This window comes from Stenella coeruleoalba (genome assembly GCF_951394435.1).
Source record: "Stenella coeruleoalba genome assembly, chromosome: 6".
Classification (NCBI taxonomy): domain Eukaryota; kingdom Metazoa; phylum Chordata; class Mammalia; order Artiodactyla; family Delphinidae; genus Stenella; species Stenella coeruleoalba.
In genome coordinates, this window is record NC_137151.1 from 65,728,951 (window position 1) to 65,749,034 (window position 20,084).

The following is a 20,084-nucleotide window of genomic DNA, read 5'->3' on the forward strand; positions in this document are numbered from 1 at the left end:
GCACCGGCTCCTGCGCCGGGGCCAGTTCTGCTTCTCTGAGGCACGGAAACCTGCCTGGAGCCTCAAATCCGCTTAACTACACCACAGGGCCGGGAAAGCGCGCACACTATCTCGAGGAAGTTTGGGTCTCGGCGCCCGCCGTAGACGTCGTGCCAGAGGCGGTCCGTTGTCTTGGAGCCGGCAAGACGCCGTTAGGCCTCCCCCGCCGCGGTCACCATGTCGGTGCTGGATGCGCTTTGGGAGGACCGGGATGTCCGCTTCGACGTGTCCTCACAGTGAGTCGCCAAGATTCCCCAGTGGCCGGGAGCCTGTAGAGGGCGCCGCGGCGCGATTTCCCGACCCGGAGGCGGAGCCTAAGGCCCTCGCGAGGGTGGGAGGAGGTTGGCGTCTGCTGTCCTCACCTCAGGAGACCCCAGACTGTCCGGGGCCCAGCGGCCCTCCCCAGGCGCCACTGCCGGAGCGCGTCTAGATTGTACGCAGTTTCGGTCCCTTACGATCCCCGGTCGCGGCTTGACCCGGGGGACCTGTCGGAAGCTGAGCCCAAACATTGCAGGGACCGCCTTGGGCTTGGGCGTCCAGTACACCCCAGTGAGCTTATGGTGCCAGTTTCGTATGGTGGAAGGAACGTGGAGCAGGGACTCTGGAAACGAAGGTTCGGAAACTAGGTCTAGAATAAGGACACACATTGTGGGCCCTTAGAAAAATGACTTCACCGTTCTAAAGCTTGAGTCTCCGAGGGAAGTGAGAGTAAGCATTCTCCAAAATCCCTAACCATGCAGACTTTATTTCCGTGGTAAGCTTCGTTTCTAGTTATTCATCTAAATCACCAACAGGAAGAAGGAACCCTCTTTTGGAGCCTCTCAAACAGAAGCCCTGTTTTTGGAAATTTTCATGTTTTAACGAGAATAGTTAGAAACCTCCTGCCGGCAGTCCAGGAAAAAAGTGCCCATTGGGATAGTAAGCGTTGGAAAACAGTAAAGCTAAGGTTCTTGGGTTGATGGTTTGGAGCTTCTTAGCCAATTCTCATGATTCTTTATTATGAATAGAACTTTCTTAGGTGGAAAAAATGAAATATTAATTTTCCAGGCTTAGCTGTGGCTAGATACATAATACTGACATGGTCTTGGATCCTTTAAGGCGTTGTGAGGGAAGGGAATTTATAAAGTTATAAGCAACGGTTACATATTGCACACATTCTTTGACTTTTCCTGCTATTCTTGGAGGGTTCTTAAGCAAAGATTCATTTCATGAACATTTTCGGTTTATTAAACATTTATCAGATGCTTACTACGTACTGGTGACTGTGCTGATAGCTAAAGATACAAAAATAATAGGAAATGACACCCTTCCCCCACCCCACCCCCATTCTACTGCAGGAGATAGATGTAGACAAGTAACTATAAAAAATGTGGTAAATACCGTCATGGAAAAAATGAACAAAAAGCTGGAGGACCATAGAAACAGAAAAGTTCATTCTTCCTAGGGAAGGCCTCAAAGAAAAAGTAATATTTGAATTGAGCCCTGATGAATGGTCAGGGCCTTGCTAGGGTATACAGGAGGAGAGTATTCCAGAAAAAAGAAAAGGAAGAAAAGAAAAGAAAAAAATTAGATGCAGAGTCTTAGAGGTATAAATCTCATTGGCTAGAAGCAGGGTCTGGCAGGTAGAGAAAGGAGGTGCAAATAGAAAGGTAGATTAGCTAGATTGTGAAATATTCAGTTGAGGATTTTGGACTTCATCATCTAGGTAGTGGGGTAATATGGCTTTTCAACAGTGAAGTGTATGATCATGTCTGTATTTCCAGTAGGTAATTGAGTTGGCTTTATTGAGAATGTGTTAGAAGGCTGTACCACATATTCTGCTAGGTTTTTCTTTTCTTTTGGCACTCTAGATTGCATTCTATCAGTCAGCAACCTATTCTTCATTCTTTATTTCCTTTTGTCTCCTTTATCTGATTGTGTACCAAGTCCAAATGTTGCTTTGCTTTAATCTGTTCCTTCCATAACTGCATGACTCCTTTGCTTTACTCAGAAACCTCTGGGACTTCTCCACTGTCCACAGGATAAAACCCATATCTATCTGACTGACATTCTAGGTTATCCATAATCTGGTTCCTTCTTACCTATCCTACTATATTTTTCACTACCTCTCAACATGTACCTTCTTCCCCAGCCAGGCCAGTCTTCCTACATTCTCTTATCATTTCTTATTTCTGGTCCTTAATCATAGATTCTCCTCTCTCTCTTTTATTTCTCCAAATTCTACCTCTCCTTTAGTTCTGACTTCTCTCCATGTCCCTGGTCACTCCAGGCCCCACTTGATCTCCAGGTTCTTTAAGTTCTTGAAAACCTTATTTTCAAATGCCTGAGCATTTGGTACTGTATTATTTATACTTTTGTCTGTTTTATATGCATATGCCTTTTCTCTCCCTCACTAGTTGGTAAGCAGGTATAGTTGTAGCTAAAAATTAAAGCCTTTATATTTATTTTAGACAAATGAAAACAAGACCTGGAGAAGTCCTTATTGATTGTTTAGATTCAATTGAAGACACCAAAGGAAATAATGGGGATAAAGGTGAGTATATTTCTAATGTATTTTGTATTTCTGGTTTAAATTACAAACGTTAAGTTATATTAGCTGGAGAATAAGATATGAAACAGCATTATATGTCAATTATGGTTCCTGATGCCCCACCCCATACCATTGTAATAAGTCCTTCTGTAAATAAAACCCAGTTATCCTAATTTAAGTGAGCCATCTCTTTTCTCTTTGACCCTGACTGATAGATGCAGGTCTAGTCCTCTGTGATCTTGTGGGAACTTTACACTCTAGCCATGCTGGGTGACTTACTATTTGTCAAACATACCATGTAATGTTCCACAGTTTCTCTTGAGACCGCCTTCCTTTGTTTTTAGGACCTCCTATCCCATCTCACTCCAGCATTCACACAGGCTTAGTTTCTCTGATTTTAGATATTCTAGGGGTTTTTTCAGGGAGGAAGGAGTATGACATGGCTATAGATTACTCATCAAAAGAATTCCATTGTTATAATTTGCTTAAGAAATGTGTTAAAGTTAAGAGAGTTAACTTAGTTCAAGATATTAGTTCAAGATATTTCAAAACTATCCTCATATGCTAATTGTATTACAAACTTCTAAGACACATAGTTTACCATGCACAGATTTGCTTGACTTTTTTTTTTTCTTGGAGCATCTATAGGGACTACTATTTCATAGGACATACTTTGAGAAATGAAGTTTATCTAACTTGGTACATATTTCAGTGTAAGAACATCAGTTTGAGGCTAAGAATGAAAAGCATAAGCCTTAAACAGACTTCAGCCTAGCCGTAACTTCATATGAGGAAAAAGTTTGCTCACAGCAAAAAAACTAGGTGTATGAGTATATGGCTCATTTAAATGAGAACTGCTAAGAGACTGCTCAAAGGCAGGGATTCATATATATATGAGAGTTCTTTGAGAAGTGTGATTTCACTGAATGGCTTAATAATTATACTGTCCTGTACTCATACTCAATTGGACGCATATAACCTACTGGGACACCCAGAACAGCTTCTACTGAGAAAAAAAAAAAAACAGTACAAAGTTTTCTCCTCTGTCAGTTGAGTCAAACCAAGGTGTTGGCAGTGAATACCTGTATTTTTTCAGTAACTATCAGATGTTGTTTCTCTGAGATTCTGAATCACACATTGTATACCTTACCTAGAATGGATATGCGCAATAAGTATTTTCAATTAATAACTGTATGAAAAACATCTGTGGGTGTTGCTGTTGGTACTGGGCCAGAAGTTTCATGTCCATCTCATTCTATACTGCAAAAATGGGTCCTTATTTAAGGTAATTTATTTTTCTGTTTGTTTGCTTTTAGGTAGACTCTTAGTAACAAATTTAAGAATTATCTGGCGCTCTTTGGCATTACTCAGAGTCAATCTTTGTAAGTATCTTTGTTAGCATGAAAGAAAAAAAATAATTTGTCAAGTAAACTTGCACAGTGGCTTTTGACACCAAAAGAAGCTATACTATGAAATATGTGAAAAACTTTAATTGATAAAAACTTAAGAAATCGTAGACTAACCACAGACTGCCTCATAATGCAAAAGGAATGTTTTTTTGAGTCTGTCCATTTTGTCTCTTGGACATATACAGGATTAGTGCTTTTACACTGAATGATTTTTGGTTTCGTTTTTTACTTTACTTTGAAACTTGCTATAACCTGTTTCAAGTAATACCAAAGAAGGGAGATTAAATTCTAATAAAAGTACAGTCTTTCATTGTGTTAAATTTTGTTTCATTTGTTTTTTTAAAGGTATCATAGATTTTCCAGCTAGACTTTTTCTCTTGATGTTGTGGTGCTAAGATTTTTAGTAAATAATACTGTATAGGTTTTAGAGAAGCAAACCTCCTTTTTCCCCATGTTGAGAATACTTTTGTTCAAAAGAGGCAGAATTATCTTTCTAGTCCTTTTAATTATTTAACTTAAATTTGTAGATATTTCATAAAAAATATTAATTGTATTTTTATATATATTTAATTTTTTAAACTTAAAAGTTCTGTATATATAGTTTTTTCCCTCAATTTATTGTATCATGTTCTTTAAATTCTTTGCTTTTAAATTTTAGCTATTGGTTACAACTGCATATTGAATATTACAACAAGGACTGCTAATTCTGTAAGTCTGAAAAATCTTATTGAAATATATATACTGAAAAAACAGTAGATATTTGAGGTTGATGTTTGTTTTTACTATAAATGAGAAATTGCTCTTAAAATCTGAAGCTTTAAATAAATTTGTCTTTACAGAAATTACGAGGCCAAACTGAAGCTCTTTATATACTAACAAAATGTAACAGTACTCGTTTTGAGTTTATATTTACAAATTTGGTTCCTGGAAGTCCTAGACTTTTTACTTCTGTGATTGCAGTACACAGGTATGGTAATACTTTATAGATTATTAAATATTTTTAAGGTAATTCTATGACATAAAGGTTTAGAGGGTAAAATTTCGACATGTGGTGCTGTCTTCCTCCAAGCTCTATTGCAAACATCCTGAAGATACATAGAACATGTAGCATTACCATTTAATAAACACTTTGAAGGTATTTATAAAACACATAAAACTGCTGAAGAGTCTATTAAATTAGCTACCAAGGTAGTTAAAAATGAAATAGAGAATTCGTTCAGTGTAGATAACCAAGTTGAATAATTCAATTAAGGAATTAAGGTTATTTTTCTAACAGTAGAAGGCATGATTGGGTAATTTCTCTAAAGAGAAATTTTTTGTTGTTTTGTGGTTGTTTGATTTTTTGTTTTCTTAATTATTCTCTTTTTACTACCCCAGCTCTTTTTTTTTTTTAAACCAGCCCTAAGTACTACGATTTTTTTTAAAGTTTGGCTAAGATGACAGGCCAAAAAAAAGAAAACCACACATACAAAAACTTATACACACAGATATATATAGTATGTATATATACCATTGTTTTAATATGAATTTCTTTTATTACTAGTGATGTTGAAAGTTTTCATATTTGTTGGCTATGTATAGTTTTCTGTTGTAAATTTCTTAATTTTACTCCTATCTGTCATGTATGTTGCAAATTTACTTCTTTCCTAGTTGTTATTTTTTAATTATGTTGATGATTTTTTAATCTATATAATTGTTTGCTTTTCTTGGAGATAAAACTCACATAAGATAAAATTTACCATTTTTAAGTTTACAGTTTGGTAGTGTTATATATTCACCACTACTCAATTCCAGAATATTTCCATCACTCCAAAAAAGAAACCCCCATAGTAGTCACTTCCCATTCCCTCATCCCCATGGTCCCCTGGCAACCACTGATTTACTTTCTGTCTCTGGATTTGCCTATTCCGAGCATTTCATATAAATGAAATCATACAATATAGTGGCATTTTATGTCTGAGTTCTTTCACTTATGTAATGTTTTCAAGCATGCTACATGTTGTAGCATATATCAGTACGTCATTCCTTTTTATAGCTGAATAAGATTCCATTGTATAGATACATATTTTGTTTATCCACTCATCAGCTGATAGACATTTGGGTTGTTTCCACTTCTTAGCTGTTAGGAATAATGCTGCTGTGAGCATTTGTGTACAAGTTTTTGTGAGAAAACATATTTTTTTAAGCTCTCTTAGGCATATACCTAATTCTTATCTTTTTATTTCAGTTTACTTAGAGAAGTAATATGAAATGGAGTATGAAGGGAACAGGGAAGCTACTTTTCTTTAATAGTATAAAAATGTTATTTGTTCCCTCCAAAACAATTTATAACATGAATAGTTTCCATTTTTTCCACTGGTTAAATATTGATGATTACCACCCTAAAGGAAATTAAGATTTATAATCAAATGCTCGAATCCTGCTCTTTCATAATTTACATACTAGAAGATTAATTAATGTAAAAATCAGAAATTTAACAATACATATTATAATTTATATAAATGATTTTGAAAGTTATTCAGGCAAAGAAAACCCTTTAGTTTTATTAAAAGGGTAAATTAGCCTGTATTTTTGTGGAGTTAAAATTAGAATTAGCCAAAATTTAATCAGAATTTTCTTCTGTGTTTATTATTTATCAATAGGGAGACATGGAAAGAAAACAAAGTTATAGCGATTTTATTACATACATACACACACACAAATACATACAGCTGTCCTAGGGTACCTTTTGGAGTTGGTACAGATTAATTCTAATTTTCTGTGTAAAGGTAGATGTGACCATAATGTTTTCAGGTTTCAGTGAGAAAAGTAATTGCAGTCTTATATCAAAAGAATAATGGTACCTTTAACTAAAACAGAGAAATGAAGGGAAGCTTTTTGATAGAAAAATTAATTTCCATGTCTGTTTTTGCAAGCATTGTTCTTCAGCTTAAAGAAAAAAATCTGCTTCTTCTCATTTGTGCCATACTATATATATATTGACTTAAAAATTGGACATCTAGGGATTTTCCTGGTGGTGCAGTGGTTAAGAATCTGCCTGCCAGTGCAGGGGACACAGGTTTGATCCCTGGTCTGGGAAGATCCCACATGCCATGGAGCAACTAAGCCCATGTGCTACAACTACTGAGCCTGCTCTCTAGGGCCCGTGAGCCACAACTACTGAGCCACATGCCATAACTACTGAAGCCCACGTGCCTAGAGCCTGTGCTCTGCAACAAGAGAAGCCACTGCAATGAGAAGCACGTGCACCGCAACGAAGAGTAGCCCCCGCTCACCTCAACTAGATAAAGTCCGCGTGCAGCAACAAAGACCCAACACAGCCAAAAATAGATTAAATAAAATAAATTTTAAAAAAATTAGACATCTTAAATATAGGTACTGAGATAAAATGTGTAAATACTACACTGAAATGACAAATACAGTACAAAAGACTATAATCACCAAAACTTATTGAGAAGAAAAAATTTTTAATGTACCTTAGTAACTATTTGAGTATATAACTGTGTATTTTTGTAGATAAGTAAACATAATCTAAGAAAATCACATTTTCAGTTTGGATTAGTCTTTTGTTCTTTTTTATAGAGCATATGAAACTTCTAAAATGTATCGTGATTTTAAATTGAGAAGTGCGCTAATTCAAAATAAGCAACTAAGATTACTACCACGAGAACATGTATATGATAAAATCAATGGAGTATGGAATTTATCCAGTGATCAGGTACCATGCAAAGAACTAATGAACCTTTTGGGGCAGTGCTTTCTTTGGTAATCATTTTTCCATTTATGATTGGGTTTATATATTTATTTAACTGTTAAAATAAGCATTATAGCTCTTAATTAACATAGCTCTTGATATATATAATATTCTGATTTTCATATTTTTATGGTTTTAATGCTCTTTTTATCAACATTTGTTATGTGTAGACTTAGAGCTGGAATGGGCCTTAAAGGTCATCTAGTCCAGTCTCTATCCACTTACAGATGAAAAACTCAGGCCCTAAAGAACTAAGTGACCTCCACATCTATTCTGTCCCACAGCCACGCTCTTCCCCCATACCACACTACCCTCCACATCATGATAACTTAGGCTGATTGAGGAGAGTTATAGGATGGACAGTCATGGAAGCCTTTTAATCCAGTCTTTATGGAATTAAACATATAACTCATTTGGTGACTCCTACATCCATGATTGTAACTTTTCATTTCCTCTTGAAATTATGACCAGAGGAAACATATAAGCAACTAATAGTTGGAATAAGAAACAAATCAATTTCTAGAGAATAATTTGTCTCTTACTAAGAATAGTTTCCAGCCTTTGTGGGTGTTACAACCTAGATTCGACTGATAACCAGTGTAGCAAATCTGTAGCATTTGATTGAAGAGCTCTTGCTAAACATGGAATCATAAGCTTAAATTGTAAATAAACTTTGCACACTTGAAAAGTTCTAGTTTTAAACTATGATAAATATTCTATAGGATATAGACAGCTCCCCATCTGAATAACTACTCATAATACTCAATTCTGGTATTTTATGCTGCTGTGAGAATCAGAATTATTCTCGTGTTTAGAAAATAAAGAGTAAGTATTCAGACATGATTGTTGATGCCTCTCTCATCACTCTCTTTTACAGGGAAATTTAGGAACTTTTTTTATTACCAATGTGAGAATCGTGTGGCATGCAAATATGAATGACAGTTTTAATGTCAGTATACCATATCTGCAAATTGTAAGTGCATGCATTTTGATGACCTTATTTTAATGTAGAATAAATAATTTCTGTTCAACAGTTAATAGGACTTTTGGGATTAGATGAGTTTTTCTCTCTCCCTAGTGGCAACAGTTTAGCTGAGAACATACTTTTTAAATGTTGATAATCAGAAAAGACCCAATTGTACTTCCATTCAAGGGAAACGGCACCATTATCAACTTGCTATTAAGAGAGAAATATACTGGAGTCTAAAAAGTTTAATAGTTATCATACAGATTAAGGTGATTTTTCTTAGATTTTATTCAAAGGGCTTTTAGCTACTAAAGTTTTCCATAACCTTTCCAGGAGCCAAGTATATAGTGGTTCTTTGGCATGGCTTCAGCTCACTGACCCACACACTTTATGGCTGTCTTGCTGCTTTCTGCTCAAACCCTTTTAAAGCCAGAGCGAATTCATTAATTCTGTGAATGAACAGTTTTTATTGTATTCGGATACAGCATGTACTGTAAGCTGGATTCATATTGCAAGTTCAGTGCAAGGAATCAAGATGGTTTTTAGTCATGATGGTTTTAGCTTAAATTAAAGCTGTTAAAATTTAGAATAAGAACTAATTACACCTGAGACCAGTTTGTTGGGGGGTAGATGAAGATGGTTCTTTTTACTCTGCTGCTGCTTTCATGGTAAGTATGTGATTCAGTGAAACAAGTAGTAAACTCCAATAATCTGAAGAATTTCATCTTATATATTAAAAAAACCCCTACTTATTTGACCCTAGTGCAAATTAGATGGAACATAAAAATAGTTAATGAGGATCCTGTGAGGCTATCCTATGATAATCACCCTTATTACAGAATATAAGTAGTCTTAAGACTAAATAGTTTCATTAATAAATATTTATTGAGTATTAGATACAATGTATGTGATATCCGGAAAATGTCATTTTTTAAAGAGACCTCTTAACCTATGGGAAAGATGATTCTTTGCAAAATATTCCCAAGTCTATCTTTTGCTAAATTGTTTGATTCCTGAGTTACTTTAAAATATTTGATCATTCATTTGCCAAATACTGAGCACCTACTCTATGCTCAGTGATGAAACTCATGAACCAGTACGCAGTTTCTGCCTTTAAGGAGCTTTCAGTCTGGTGGAGAAAAGCAACACATTAAGCAGAAAATCATAGGATCTGATAGGAAAAAAATTATTTCTGGCCATCTAAAGAAATAACGAGAATTTATAAGCATAGCTGGAAATATGTGACAGAGTCTACATAGGTATTTGATAAGTTGATGTTTGTATTGTTCGTTGCTGTTTTATATTGCATTTACATATCAACGTCTATTATGCTGAATAATTACTGAGTAGTAAACAACTTTGTGATTTCTGTTCTCCAAGTAGGATACTTTTCGTTATTAAGAATACCGTTGCCAAATACGAATTCTGGAATGAATTCAGCCTGGCCCAAACAACTTGCAATCTGATATCATCACAACCTGTCATTGGGGCAGTCATGTTCTAACTTCAGCTCTGGGCCTCAGCCATTGTCCTGACTCCCTTCCTATAGATGTATATTTATATATGTATCTTCTTGCCAGTTTCTATCTTACCAGCCTGTGTCATCCACAGTTACCTGGTTAGATTACCTATTCATAAGCAGGATGCCAGTGTTCTATGGTTCTTAACCAGGACTGTGTGTACTCCTGGCAGGGTGTGAAGTAGTCTAGATGGAAGCCCAGGTTTTCATAACAATTACCATTTAGGCTGTCTGTCTGTCTGTGTCTCTCTTTTTCTCAACTTCCAATGCCCATCTGTCTGGAAGTATGATACACAGTCACCTACCACAGATTATTATCCTTCTTGGACTTTTGGTCTGCTGGTTATAATGTTAGATCCTCCATGGTTCTCTCTAACCCTGCCAGCAAGTACGTTCTGTTTCACTTTCTACAGGTCCTGCATGTCATTATGCTTCTGCCCCTCTACCCTTCTCCCAGGCCACTGGTATCACTGCTCATCCACTAGCCACGCTTCACCCTCATATCACACTTACCAGTTGAGTTAATTATATTTGACCTATCCTAGCCTTCTTTGATGCCCAGTGATGAATGCCCATACTTTTTTTTTCAATAAATGCAGTGGAGGTTCTTTCAGAATTTAGTCATTTATTGTGTAAGAAACAGAAGGCACATGCAACATTTTTTTAACATCTTTATTGGAGTATAATTGCTTTACATTGTTGTGTTAGTTTCTGCTGTATAACAAAGTGAACCAGCTATACATATACATATATCCCCATATCTCCTCCCTCCTGTGTCTCCCTCCTACCCTCCCTATCCCACCCCTCTAGGTGATCACAAAGCACCTAGCTGATCTCCCTGAGCTGATCTCCCTGTGCTATGCGGCTGCTTCCCACTAGCTATCTATTTTACATTTGGTAGTGTATATATGTCCATGCCATTCTCTCACTTCGTCCCAGCTTACCCCCTTCCCCCTTCCCGTGTCCTCAAGTCCATTCTCTACGTCTGCGTCTTTATTCCTGTCCTGCCCTTAGGTTCTTCAGAACCTTTTTTTTTTTTTAGATTCCATTTATATGTGTTAGCATATGGTATTTGTTTTTCTCTTTCTGACTTACTTCACTCTGTATGACAGATTCTAGGTCCATCCACCTCACTACAAATAACTCAATTTCGTTTCTTTTTACAGCTGAGTAATATTGCATTGTATATAGGCACATGGGACTTTTAAAAACTAACCCAGCCTTAGGAGCCACAAAAGACACTGGCTCTCCATAACTAAAGGATTGGCCTTTGGTTTAAAATATTCAGAAAAGTTGTGGACTCCCTGAAGCAGGGAACATTTAAGTCAGAATTTTGTACATATTTCAGAGATGTCATCTTTGTGTTGCCTTACAAATTTGCCACCTATTTCCAGTATGAAAATTTTCATTTAATTGATCTCTATAGGAGTGTAAGGAAAAAGGAAAGAGGAAGAGTTCTGTTCTTCGGACTATGAAAAGTAGTTACTGTGTAAAAGTTGAAAAACGTGCTAAAATGTCACTACTATCAGATAATAAAAACATGCTTTTTGTTTGTTTGTTTTATATCTAGCGGTCAATAAAGATTAGAGATTCAAAATTTGGTTTAGCTCTTGTCATAGAAAGCTCTCAGCAGGTAAGATACTTTATATTTTTATTAATCTTTAATAGATTTAAAAAACTATGTGCCAGTCTATATTTTTAGTTTTATTTTTATAGTAACCAGTTTATATCCAAGAAGAGTATTAGCTGTAACATGAGATTATATGAAGAGTTTGAGTTTGAAGTCATATAGTAATTGTCCCCATGGGAAGAATCCTGCTTATATTTCTCTTTTGGGCAGACATATTAATTATGATTACAGTCATGACATTATTTCAATCTTTACACAACCCTATGATACAGTTACTATTTTTTCCCCATTTTATATTCAAGGAAACTGAGACTTGGAGAAGTTAGGAACCTTGCCCATGGTCTAATAACAGTAAGTGATAGGGCTAGGTTTTGATTCCAGGTCTGACTGATTCACAAGACTGTCTTTGAGCAACACAGGTCTATTCAGATAAACACACCCTATTTGAGATTTTCTACCATCAAACTCAGATTATACTGTATCTAATTATAGACTGCTATGCCCCGTTATGCCTGGTTTTTGCATTTATTTGTTTTAATAAATTGTTTTTAAAAAGAGATTTTTCTCTTCTAAATTCTAAATTTAAATATGAATGTCTACTCCTTTCCCCAGCATCATACAGCTAGTTGTATGATGTAAACCATACATCATATGTAGTGTTGTAAAACCAGGATTTTAACACAAAAGTGTATGCTCTCAACCATCACCATATGGGTACTTAATTTTTTAACACTTCTTCTCCAACAAACTGTCATGGGCAAGTTTCTTTCCTAATTCTTCAAGGAGATAGCCTCAGGTATGCCATTCCCTTTTTTATTTTAACATATAGTCTATTCCTTTTCAAGGTCTAGCTCAGGAAAAACTCAGTTCCCTTGGCCTTCACAATCTATGGCGTATTTTTTTTAATCTTGAAATATTAGCATTGATACTTACAGATGAAATTATGTGATATCTGGATATATTTCAAAATAATCCTGAGTGGGTGAGGGGAGGAGATTTAGGGGATGGGGAGGTTACATATGGAACAGAGCCGGCCAAATGTTGTTACTTGTTGAAGCTGGATGATGGCTACATGGACATTTATTGTACTCTTCTATTTTTGTATATGCTGGAAGTTTTCATAATAAAAAATTTAATTTTAAAAAATCAGCCTACAGGGCTTCCCTGGTGGCGCAGTGGTTGAGAGTCCACCTGCCGATGCAGGGGACATGGGTTCGTGCCCCGATCTGGGAGGATCCCACATGCCGCGGAGAGGCTGGGCCCGTGAGCCATGGCCACTGAGCCTGTGCGTCCGGAGCCTGTGCTCCGCAACGGGAGAGGCCACAACAGTGAGAGGCCCGCATACCGCAAAAAAAAAAAAAAAAAAAAAAAATCAGCCTACATATTGCGCTCTGAAGTAAGGACAGTTAGAGCTATAGTTTATCATATACTGTAAATACTGTTCCTCAGGCTTTTCATTTTTTTCATTATTTTCTCTTACAGAGCGGAGGATATGTTCTTGGCTTTAAAATAGATCCTGTGGAAAAACTACAAGAATCAGTTAAGGAAATTAATTCACTTCACAAAGTCTATTCTACCAGTCCTATATTTGGAGTGGATTATGAGATGGAAGAAAAGGTAATTTGTTCAGTGTGTGATATACAGAGTTTGCTCAATTGCCTTTACACAGTCTATAAAATTCAGATATACACACATTGTGTACAATTTAATTTTAAACTATGTTTAAAATGATGAATATACAGGCTCTGCTCAGTGAGTATGGCCAATGCTAATTTGTGCCTACCACCTGTTTTCTCCCTGGCTGCTTCACCATTCATTCCTGCCCGTCTAGGTAGCAGCCTATCCAAGATGTCCCCATATGCAAGGCTCTTCTGATGTAGAGACTTGAATCTCCCACTCTTTATTTTTATTTTATTTCAGCTTTATTTTTATTTTGCTTCAGCCAGCCATTAGCATTTGGTTAAACCTTATAGGCCTCACAGACACCATTCTCTTTCCTCAATGACCCACAATATAGCAACTCCAGGAGCCTGCTCCATTAATATGGCCTATGTCTGTTCCTATTCATCAGATCCTCTTCCATGTCAGTTGTGAAAAATTTTGAATATCATGCCCACATGTCTGCTCTTTGCCTTCCTCACGACTTCTGGTTTCTGCACCAGTCCCACTCTCCAGGTACATCAGCTGTCTTTTGGGTTTACTCTTCAGCCTCTGCAGCTGGGCCCCTTGTCATCTGGTGTTTCACTGTTGTCCTCACCAGCCACTTCATTAGAGACTCCTCGCCGTCTGCTCTGACAGTGGTACCCTTGCCAGAGGCGCTCTGTCACACCTTCCCTTGCTGTCTGTTCTTGTCCTGGGGCCCTCACCGTACGCTCTATTGCTGGTGTCCCTGCCACCCACTCTTTCATCAGTGTCCCTGCCAATACTCAGCATGTTGAGCCATATCGTATATTATCTGTCTCTCTTCCTGCTCTTGGACTACAGCAGGTGACCAGGAAGATCAAGAAGTAGGACTGGACAGCTAAGTACAAATTCATACCCTCTGACTTCAGCCTCGTTGTGCTCCATATACTTAATTTGTTTGTCTCTCTGTCAAATTCCATATATATCCCTTTCCCCTTCCAGTTGAAACTTGTCTCTGGATTGTTGACGCCATATTGTACATACACTCTATTTCATCTCCTTAACCATCATTTTCTGCTTTCTTCCCAACCTGCACTTCTTTCAGCATTCGCCCTCTCACTCTACCTTCTCTGTATATTCCTCAGTAATATCACCTCCTCCTCCAGTTTCTTCAAGTTGTACTTCTGTAGATGACTCCCAAATCTTTCTGATCTTGGCATACTCTGTAAGCTTACCAGGGTTCCAAATATTTCTTGAATATTTTCACATAGATGAGCATTCCAAATAACATGAATTGAATTTCTCATTTAAAAGTTTATCTTAGGGTCTTCCCTGGTGGCGCAGTGGTTGAGAGTCCGCCTGCCGATGCAGGGGACATGGGCTCATGCCCCGGTCTGGGAAGATCCCACATGCCGCGGAGCGGCTGGGCCTGTGAGCCATGGCCGCTGAGCCTGCGCGTCCAGAGCCTGTGCTCCGCAACAGGAGAGGCCACAACAGTGAGAGGCCCGTGTACCGCAAAAAAAAAAAAAAGTTTATCTTAGTAATTTAATTAATAATTTTCCAAGTCAGTAAGTTACACTAGGACATGGTTGAGTATCTCAAACTTGGCATACCTAAAATCTTGTCATTTTTCTCAAAAGCAGTATCTTGCTGATTTATCTATTTATTTATTCACTACTTATTTATTTTTAACATTGTCAAAGTCAGATGTGCTCAAAACTCCGGGGTTTTCCTTTTTTATTTTTCCCATTATCTTACTTTACACATTCAGTCAGTTGTACCAGTCTCTCCCCTTTTCCTATACCTTTCTTTCCATTCAAACTGCAGTTTCCTTTGCTACTTTTGCTTGTAGAATAATGTTGTAGAACAAGCATGGTCCTTGGAACCTGACAAACCTGACTTCAATCCCAATTTCACCATTTATTTGTGATCCTAGGCAAATTTGAGCTTCAGTTTTCACATTATAAAATGAAGGTAATCTCTCTTACAAAGTTATTGATCATGTCTGTAAAGTGGCTGGCACATTGGAGACAATATGTTAGTTCTCCTACCCAAAGGTAGAGACAGCTCTACCTTTCATTTCTCTTCTTTTCCCCTTCTTTGGCCCTCAGTACATAATAATAACCAGCCATAGTAGCCTGTTTTGTCACCACATATAAGTCCTTACTCCAAAGCCACTTCTTCAGGGAGGTCTTTGGACTATCCATCTAAAACACCAACCCCCGTCACTTTTTTATCCCTTGTTCTGCTTGTTTGCTCACTTGCTTGCTTTATTTTTGGTAACTCTAATCAGTCTCCTTCACTATAAATAATCTCCATGAAGTCAGGGATTTTTGTCTATTTTCTTTAATCATTATATCTCCAGCAATCAAAACTAGCACATAGTAGGCTCTTAGTGAATATTCATAGTTGTTGAATGGCTATGTTGAATGCCTACTCTTTGCTGTTCACTGCTCTAAGAACTTTATATGCCTCATCTCGTTTAATCCTCCTGAAAACACTATAAAGTGTAATCATCATCATTATTATTAGCCCTATCTCACAGTTAAGGAGACTGAGGCTTAGATAGGTTAATTTACTTGTACGCAGTCACACAGCTCTGGACATGGTTGAAACACCAGCTGTCCTCGGACTAGGGCATCAGGTCACCTCTTGTCAGCAGTACACTTCTACCATCAGCTTTACCCCACCAATTACCTATAAGTAGTCCACATTCTCTGAGCTGGTATTAAAAAATTTCAGTAAACTTCAGTCTACCTTTCCCACCTTATCTGCACAGCCACAGTGTCTGGTTCTGTAGGCTGTGCACTGCCCAGAGAACATTGTTCACGTAGACTCCAGTGTGAATGATACTCCTTGGCATTATTCAGTACAATATTCTGTGTAGCTCCTTCTGTCTTGTGGGACTCTCATATTTTGACCATATTGGATTATTCATCTTCTTCGGCTATATCCTGTGGTTTCTCACCTTTGCTGATACTGATCCCCTCTGTCAGGAATACCCTTTCCCCTAATCCCACCTATGAAAATCATCCTCATCCTAAAAGCCCTAGATCACGTGCCAGCTTTTTCTTCATGAAAGTTTCTGGCATGCACAACCCAGAAGTTGTGCTGTCTCCAAACTCTTCTATTATAATAGATATTGCATTTGTTACAGCTATTTTTTGTAGGTTGAACTATATGATATTATTAATATTTGACCACTTTTTACTAAAATGGCAATTTCATATAGTTCAACCTGATATTTAGTTATTTATAATTGTGTTTTGTCCTTCACTCCATTCCCACTAGATTATACACCTTTTGTGGTAAGGGCAGAGACTTTAAACCTTTGGTAGTACCAGCATGGTACCTCATACACTAAAGATATTCAAATATTTGAAAAATGAATTAATAGATACCAGCACTATATTTATTCTGCTTCACCTTTAGAGTATTCCACACAAATCTTAGTTCTTCTTTTTCACAAATTTCTTTTTTCACAAATTCTATTTAATGACTATTTTGAGGAAAATTTAAAACTTGCTATTATACAAAAGTTAGTTTTTTTAAACTTAAACTAACAGATAGTTTTTAACTATCGGAAAATCAGATAAAATCCAATGAGAGTGTTTTTCTTGATGGATATTTCTAAGTATCATATTAAGTTTGTGTAAATTTGTCATTTTAAATCTTTTGATGATATTGACTTCAGATTTAAAAGCTTGGGTTTAACTGACTCATTTTATTATTCATGTTAGTTTTAATAGAATATAAATTATGCAGTGATTTTTGTAAGACTTGAGTGGTTGGTAACTGTGATATCCTTTTACAGGTATTTACAATTCTCACAGCACATTTTACTAAAATTATTTATTTGATTAATATTGTCTGTGATACATTTTAACATCTGATTTAACTGATTTTCTTTTTCTTTTTTCTTTTTTTAACATCTACTGATTTTCAGCCACAGTCCCTTGAAGCTCTGACAGTTGAACAAATTCAAGATGATGTAGAAATAGACTCTGATGATCACACAGATGCTTTTGTGGTGAGCATCACAAAGAAGAGCTACTAAATTTCTTGTGATTTTTTTTTAATCTGAGTCATGTTTAATTAAATAATGCTTTAAGTGTGTAAAATAGCATAGAACTTGAGACTTTTTAGAATGTCTTAAACATGAGTTGGAGAGTAGTTTGTTTTTCAGGTTAGGGATTTTTTTGTGTGTGTGAAAATACTTTTAAATTACCAAACTGGGAAATAGTTTGAGAACATACTTATTCAGAGGATTTCAGATGTGTGAAAAGTTTTTTCACACTTTAAGATAACAGAATATATTAAATATAGTTAATTTAATTAATTTAAAGTCTATACTTTCCATAAGTAACCTTTATGAGATGGACCTCCCTCCTTTCAGTTTATAGGTATATTATCTTAAAATGGATTTCTATTTGAACAGTAAACTTTCTTGTTTCCAAATTTGTACTATTTAATTAATAGCCAAAATAATAATAATACTTTCTATGTACTGTGGTCTATGAATCTGACTAGACTATCTCTCTGGGAATGAAAGTTTTTAAGTAAAGTGTGAAATAAGTATAAGATAGTTAATAATAAACTACTACTGCCTCAGTGTATGCATTTGCTGACACATTGAAGCACTGATTGCTTTGTTTTGTTTTGCCAGCATCTTCTTCTAAACCAAAAGTAGGGGTGAAATTTTATAGCTGCTTAGTCATTCTTTGTATCTCCTTTCAAGTTAACAATGCTAATTATACACCAATTACAAAGCACAGTTTTAGCGCTTAAAGCGTAACTCTTGAAGACATAAATGATTGACAGAGGAAGTGAATTTTGCTACCAGCATTGTAAAGATAGGTGAGAAAACCATTAGACACACAGTAACAGAATATAAAATACAGTTAGTTACAGAATTGTTCTGTAAATTAATTACCTGTTCCTTGGCCTGTTAACCTATTATATATCAAGTATGTGAAATATAATTTTCCTTGTCTTATAGGCTTATTTTGCTGATGGCAATAAGGTAAGGATATTTTACCTATAGTATATGAAAAAAATTTTCTATATTCCAGTATTTAGTATTCACAAACTTATGTGAAACCTATTTTTTGTTTTTTTTTCCTCTTCCTTGCCCACATTCTCTATTCCCATCTCATCCTCTTATCTCCCAAAAAGCAACAAGATCGTGAACCTGTGTTTTCAGAAGAACTGGGGCTTGCAATAGAGAAACTGAAGGATGGATTCACCCTACAGGGACTTTGGGAAGTAATGAGTTGATCTTGAGTTGAGCTGGGTTTCTATTTAAAGATATCTCAAGATTAAAGATACTAGTCGCCTGCTATAAGGCATGGCATAGTTTTTACATTTACAGAAAAAGCTTTTCAGAGAGTTTTTTTAATGATTAAGGAAAAACTCATTTGTCGAAGATTTTATTGCCAGTCTTCTAAAAATTATATTTGAAATTGTAATCAAAATGTATCTGGTTTGTTGTAAATATGTTTATTTTGTAACTAATACTTGTAAATTATTAGTCTGTGGATATTAAAAGACTGTATCATGTTGAGTTTAATAAAGAATTTATGCAGCACCATTAAATGTTTTGAAAGTGTTATCTAAGAGCATAAGACTCTTCTTATGGAGTAATCAAAATGCTGCTTTTTTAATTATAAAAATCTGGTTTAAATATATTTATCACATAGCTCCAAAGGTAAGCCAACTCTCATATAAATTAGAAACCTTAAGCTTGTCATTTTTAGGTAACCATTTATGTAAAAACTAAAAATTTTAGCTAACTTTGGAGGATATCAACCCCTATGTAAAGTTTTGGGCACTATTTTGGAAATAATTTCAATATCGTTTTGGCAAGAATACATTTATTTTGTAAGGAAATAGTTTTAAATAGTTTGTAAATAAATAGTTTATTTGTTGACTTGCTCTTTGTTTGCATTCATTGAAACTTCTTTGAAGTTTTCAAAAATATGATATTATTTTCTGATTTCTTGGTCAGGTTAGATTTGGTGACCTCTCTTGCATAAGTGTTTTTTGCCACTGCTTCAGTATAAAGAAACTTTGTAAAGAACTTTTGTCAAAACATTAACCCTCTTTTTCTAGAGTGAAAAAAGTGAGTGTGTAAAATCATTTAAAATAAGATGCAACTGTATGTACAACCATAGACACATAGTACAACCAAGGGCTAACCTGAGTTTAATAAAGATCAATGAACAAAAGCTATAAATTGGTTTCTTCATTTAAATAGGAAAGGATTTTTACATTTTTAAGGGATGGGGTTATAATAACCTATATTAGGGGGAAAATATTGCTTGAAAAAGGTGTACAGGTCAAAAAAATGCAGCTAGGAATATTGTTTCAATAGTTTTTCAAGCAAAACAGACTATAAAATTGCCAATTAGTAAGGAATAATCTCAAAACGTCAAAACACTGTGTTTGCATCTGACTCATTAATCTTTTCAGATGTTAGGTGTTACGTGTAAAGAGAAATGAGTCATTTATTGTTTAAACAAGGGAGCAGCTGTTAGTTTTTTCTAGTGTGTTAAAACCTTTAGTGGCCTCTATAAATGGAAAGAGTCAATGAGCTCTTCTCTCAGCTGTTGTT

General features: G+C 36.0%; 1 protein-coding gene across 2 annotated transcripts; it reads left to right on the forward strand.

The window, feature by feature from the left end:
- The first annotated feature begins 199 nt into the window (after positions 1-199).
- Positions 200-19,812, forward strand: BBS5 (Bardet-Biedl syndrome 5). 2 transcript variants are annotated; one of them, XM_079925333.1, is made up of 12 exons: positions 200-275; positions 2,490-2,572; positions 3,886-3,951; positions 4,637-4,686; positions 4,818-4,945; positions 7,561-7,696; positions 8,610-8,705; positions 11,789-11,851; positions 13,331-13,465; positions 17,418-17,501; positions 18,471-18,494; positions 18,647-19,812. In XM_079925333.1, the coding sequence occupies exons 1-12, from the start codon at positions 217-219 to the stop codon at positions 18,746-18,748; spliced, it is 1,026 nt and encodes a 341-aa protein (XP_079781459.1). In that variant the 5' UTR covers positions 200-216; the 3' UTR covers positions 18,749-19,812. The 2 variants fall into 2 exon arrangements, with proteins under 2 accessions (XP_079781459.1, XP_079781460.1); XM_079925334.1 differs by lacking the exon at positions 200-275 and adding an exon at positions 397-652.
- The last annotated feature ends 272 nt before the right edge of the window (positions 19,813-20,084 follow it).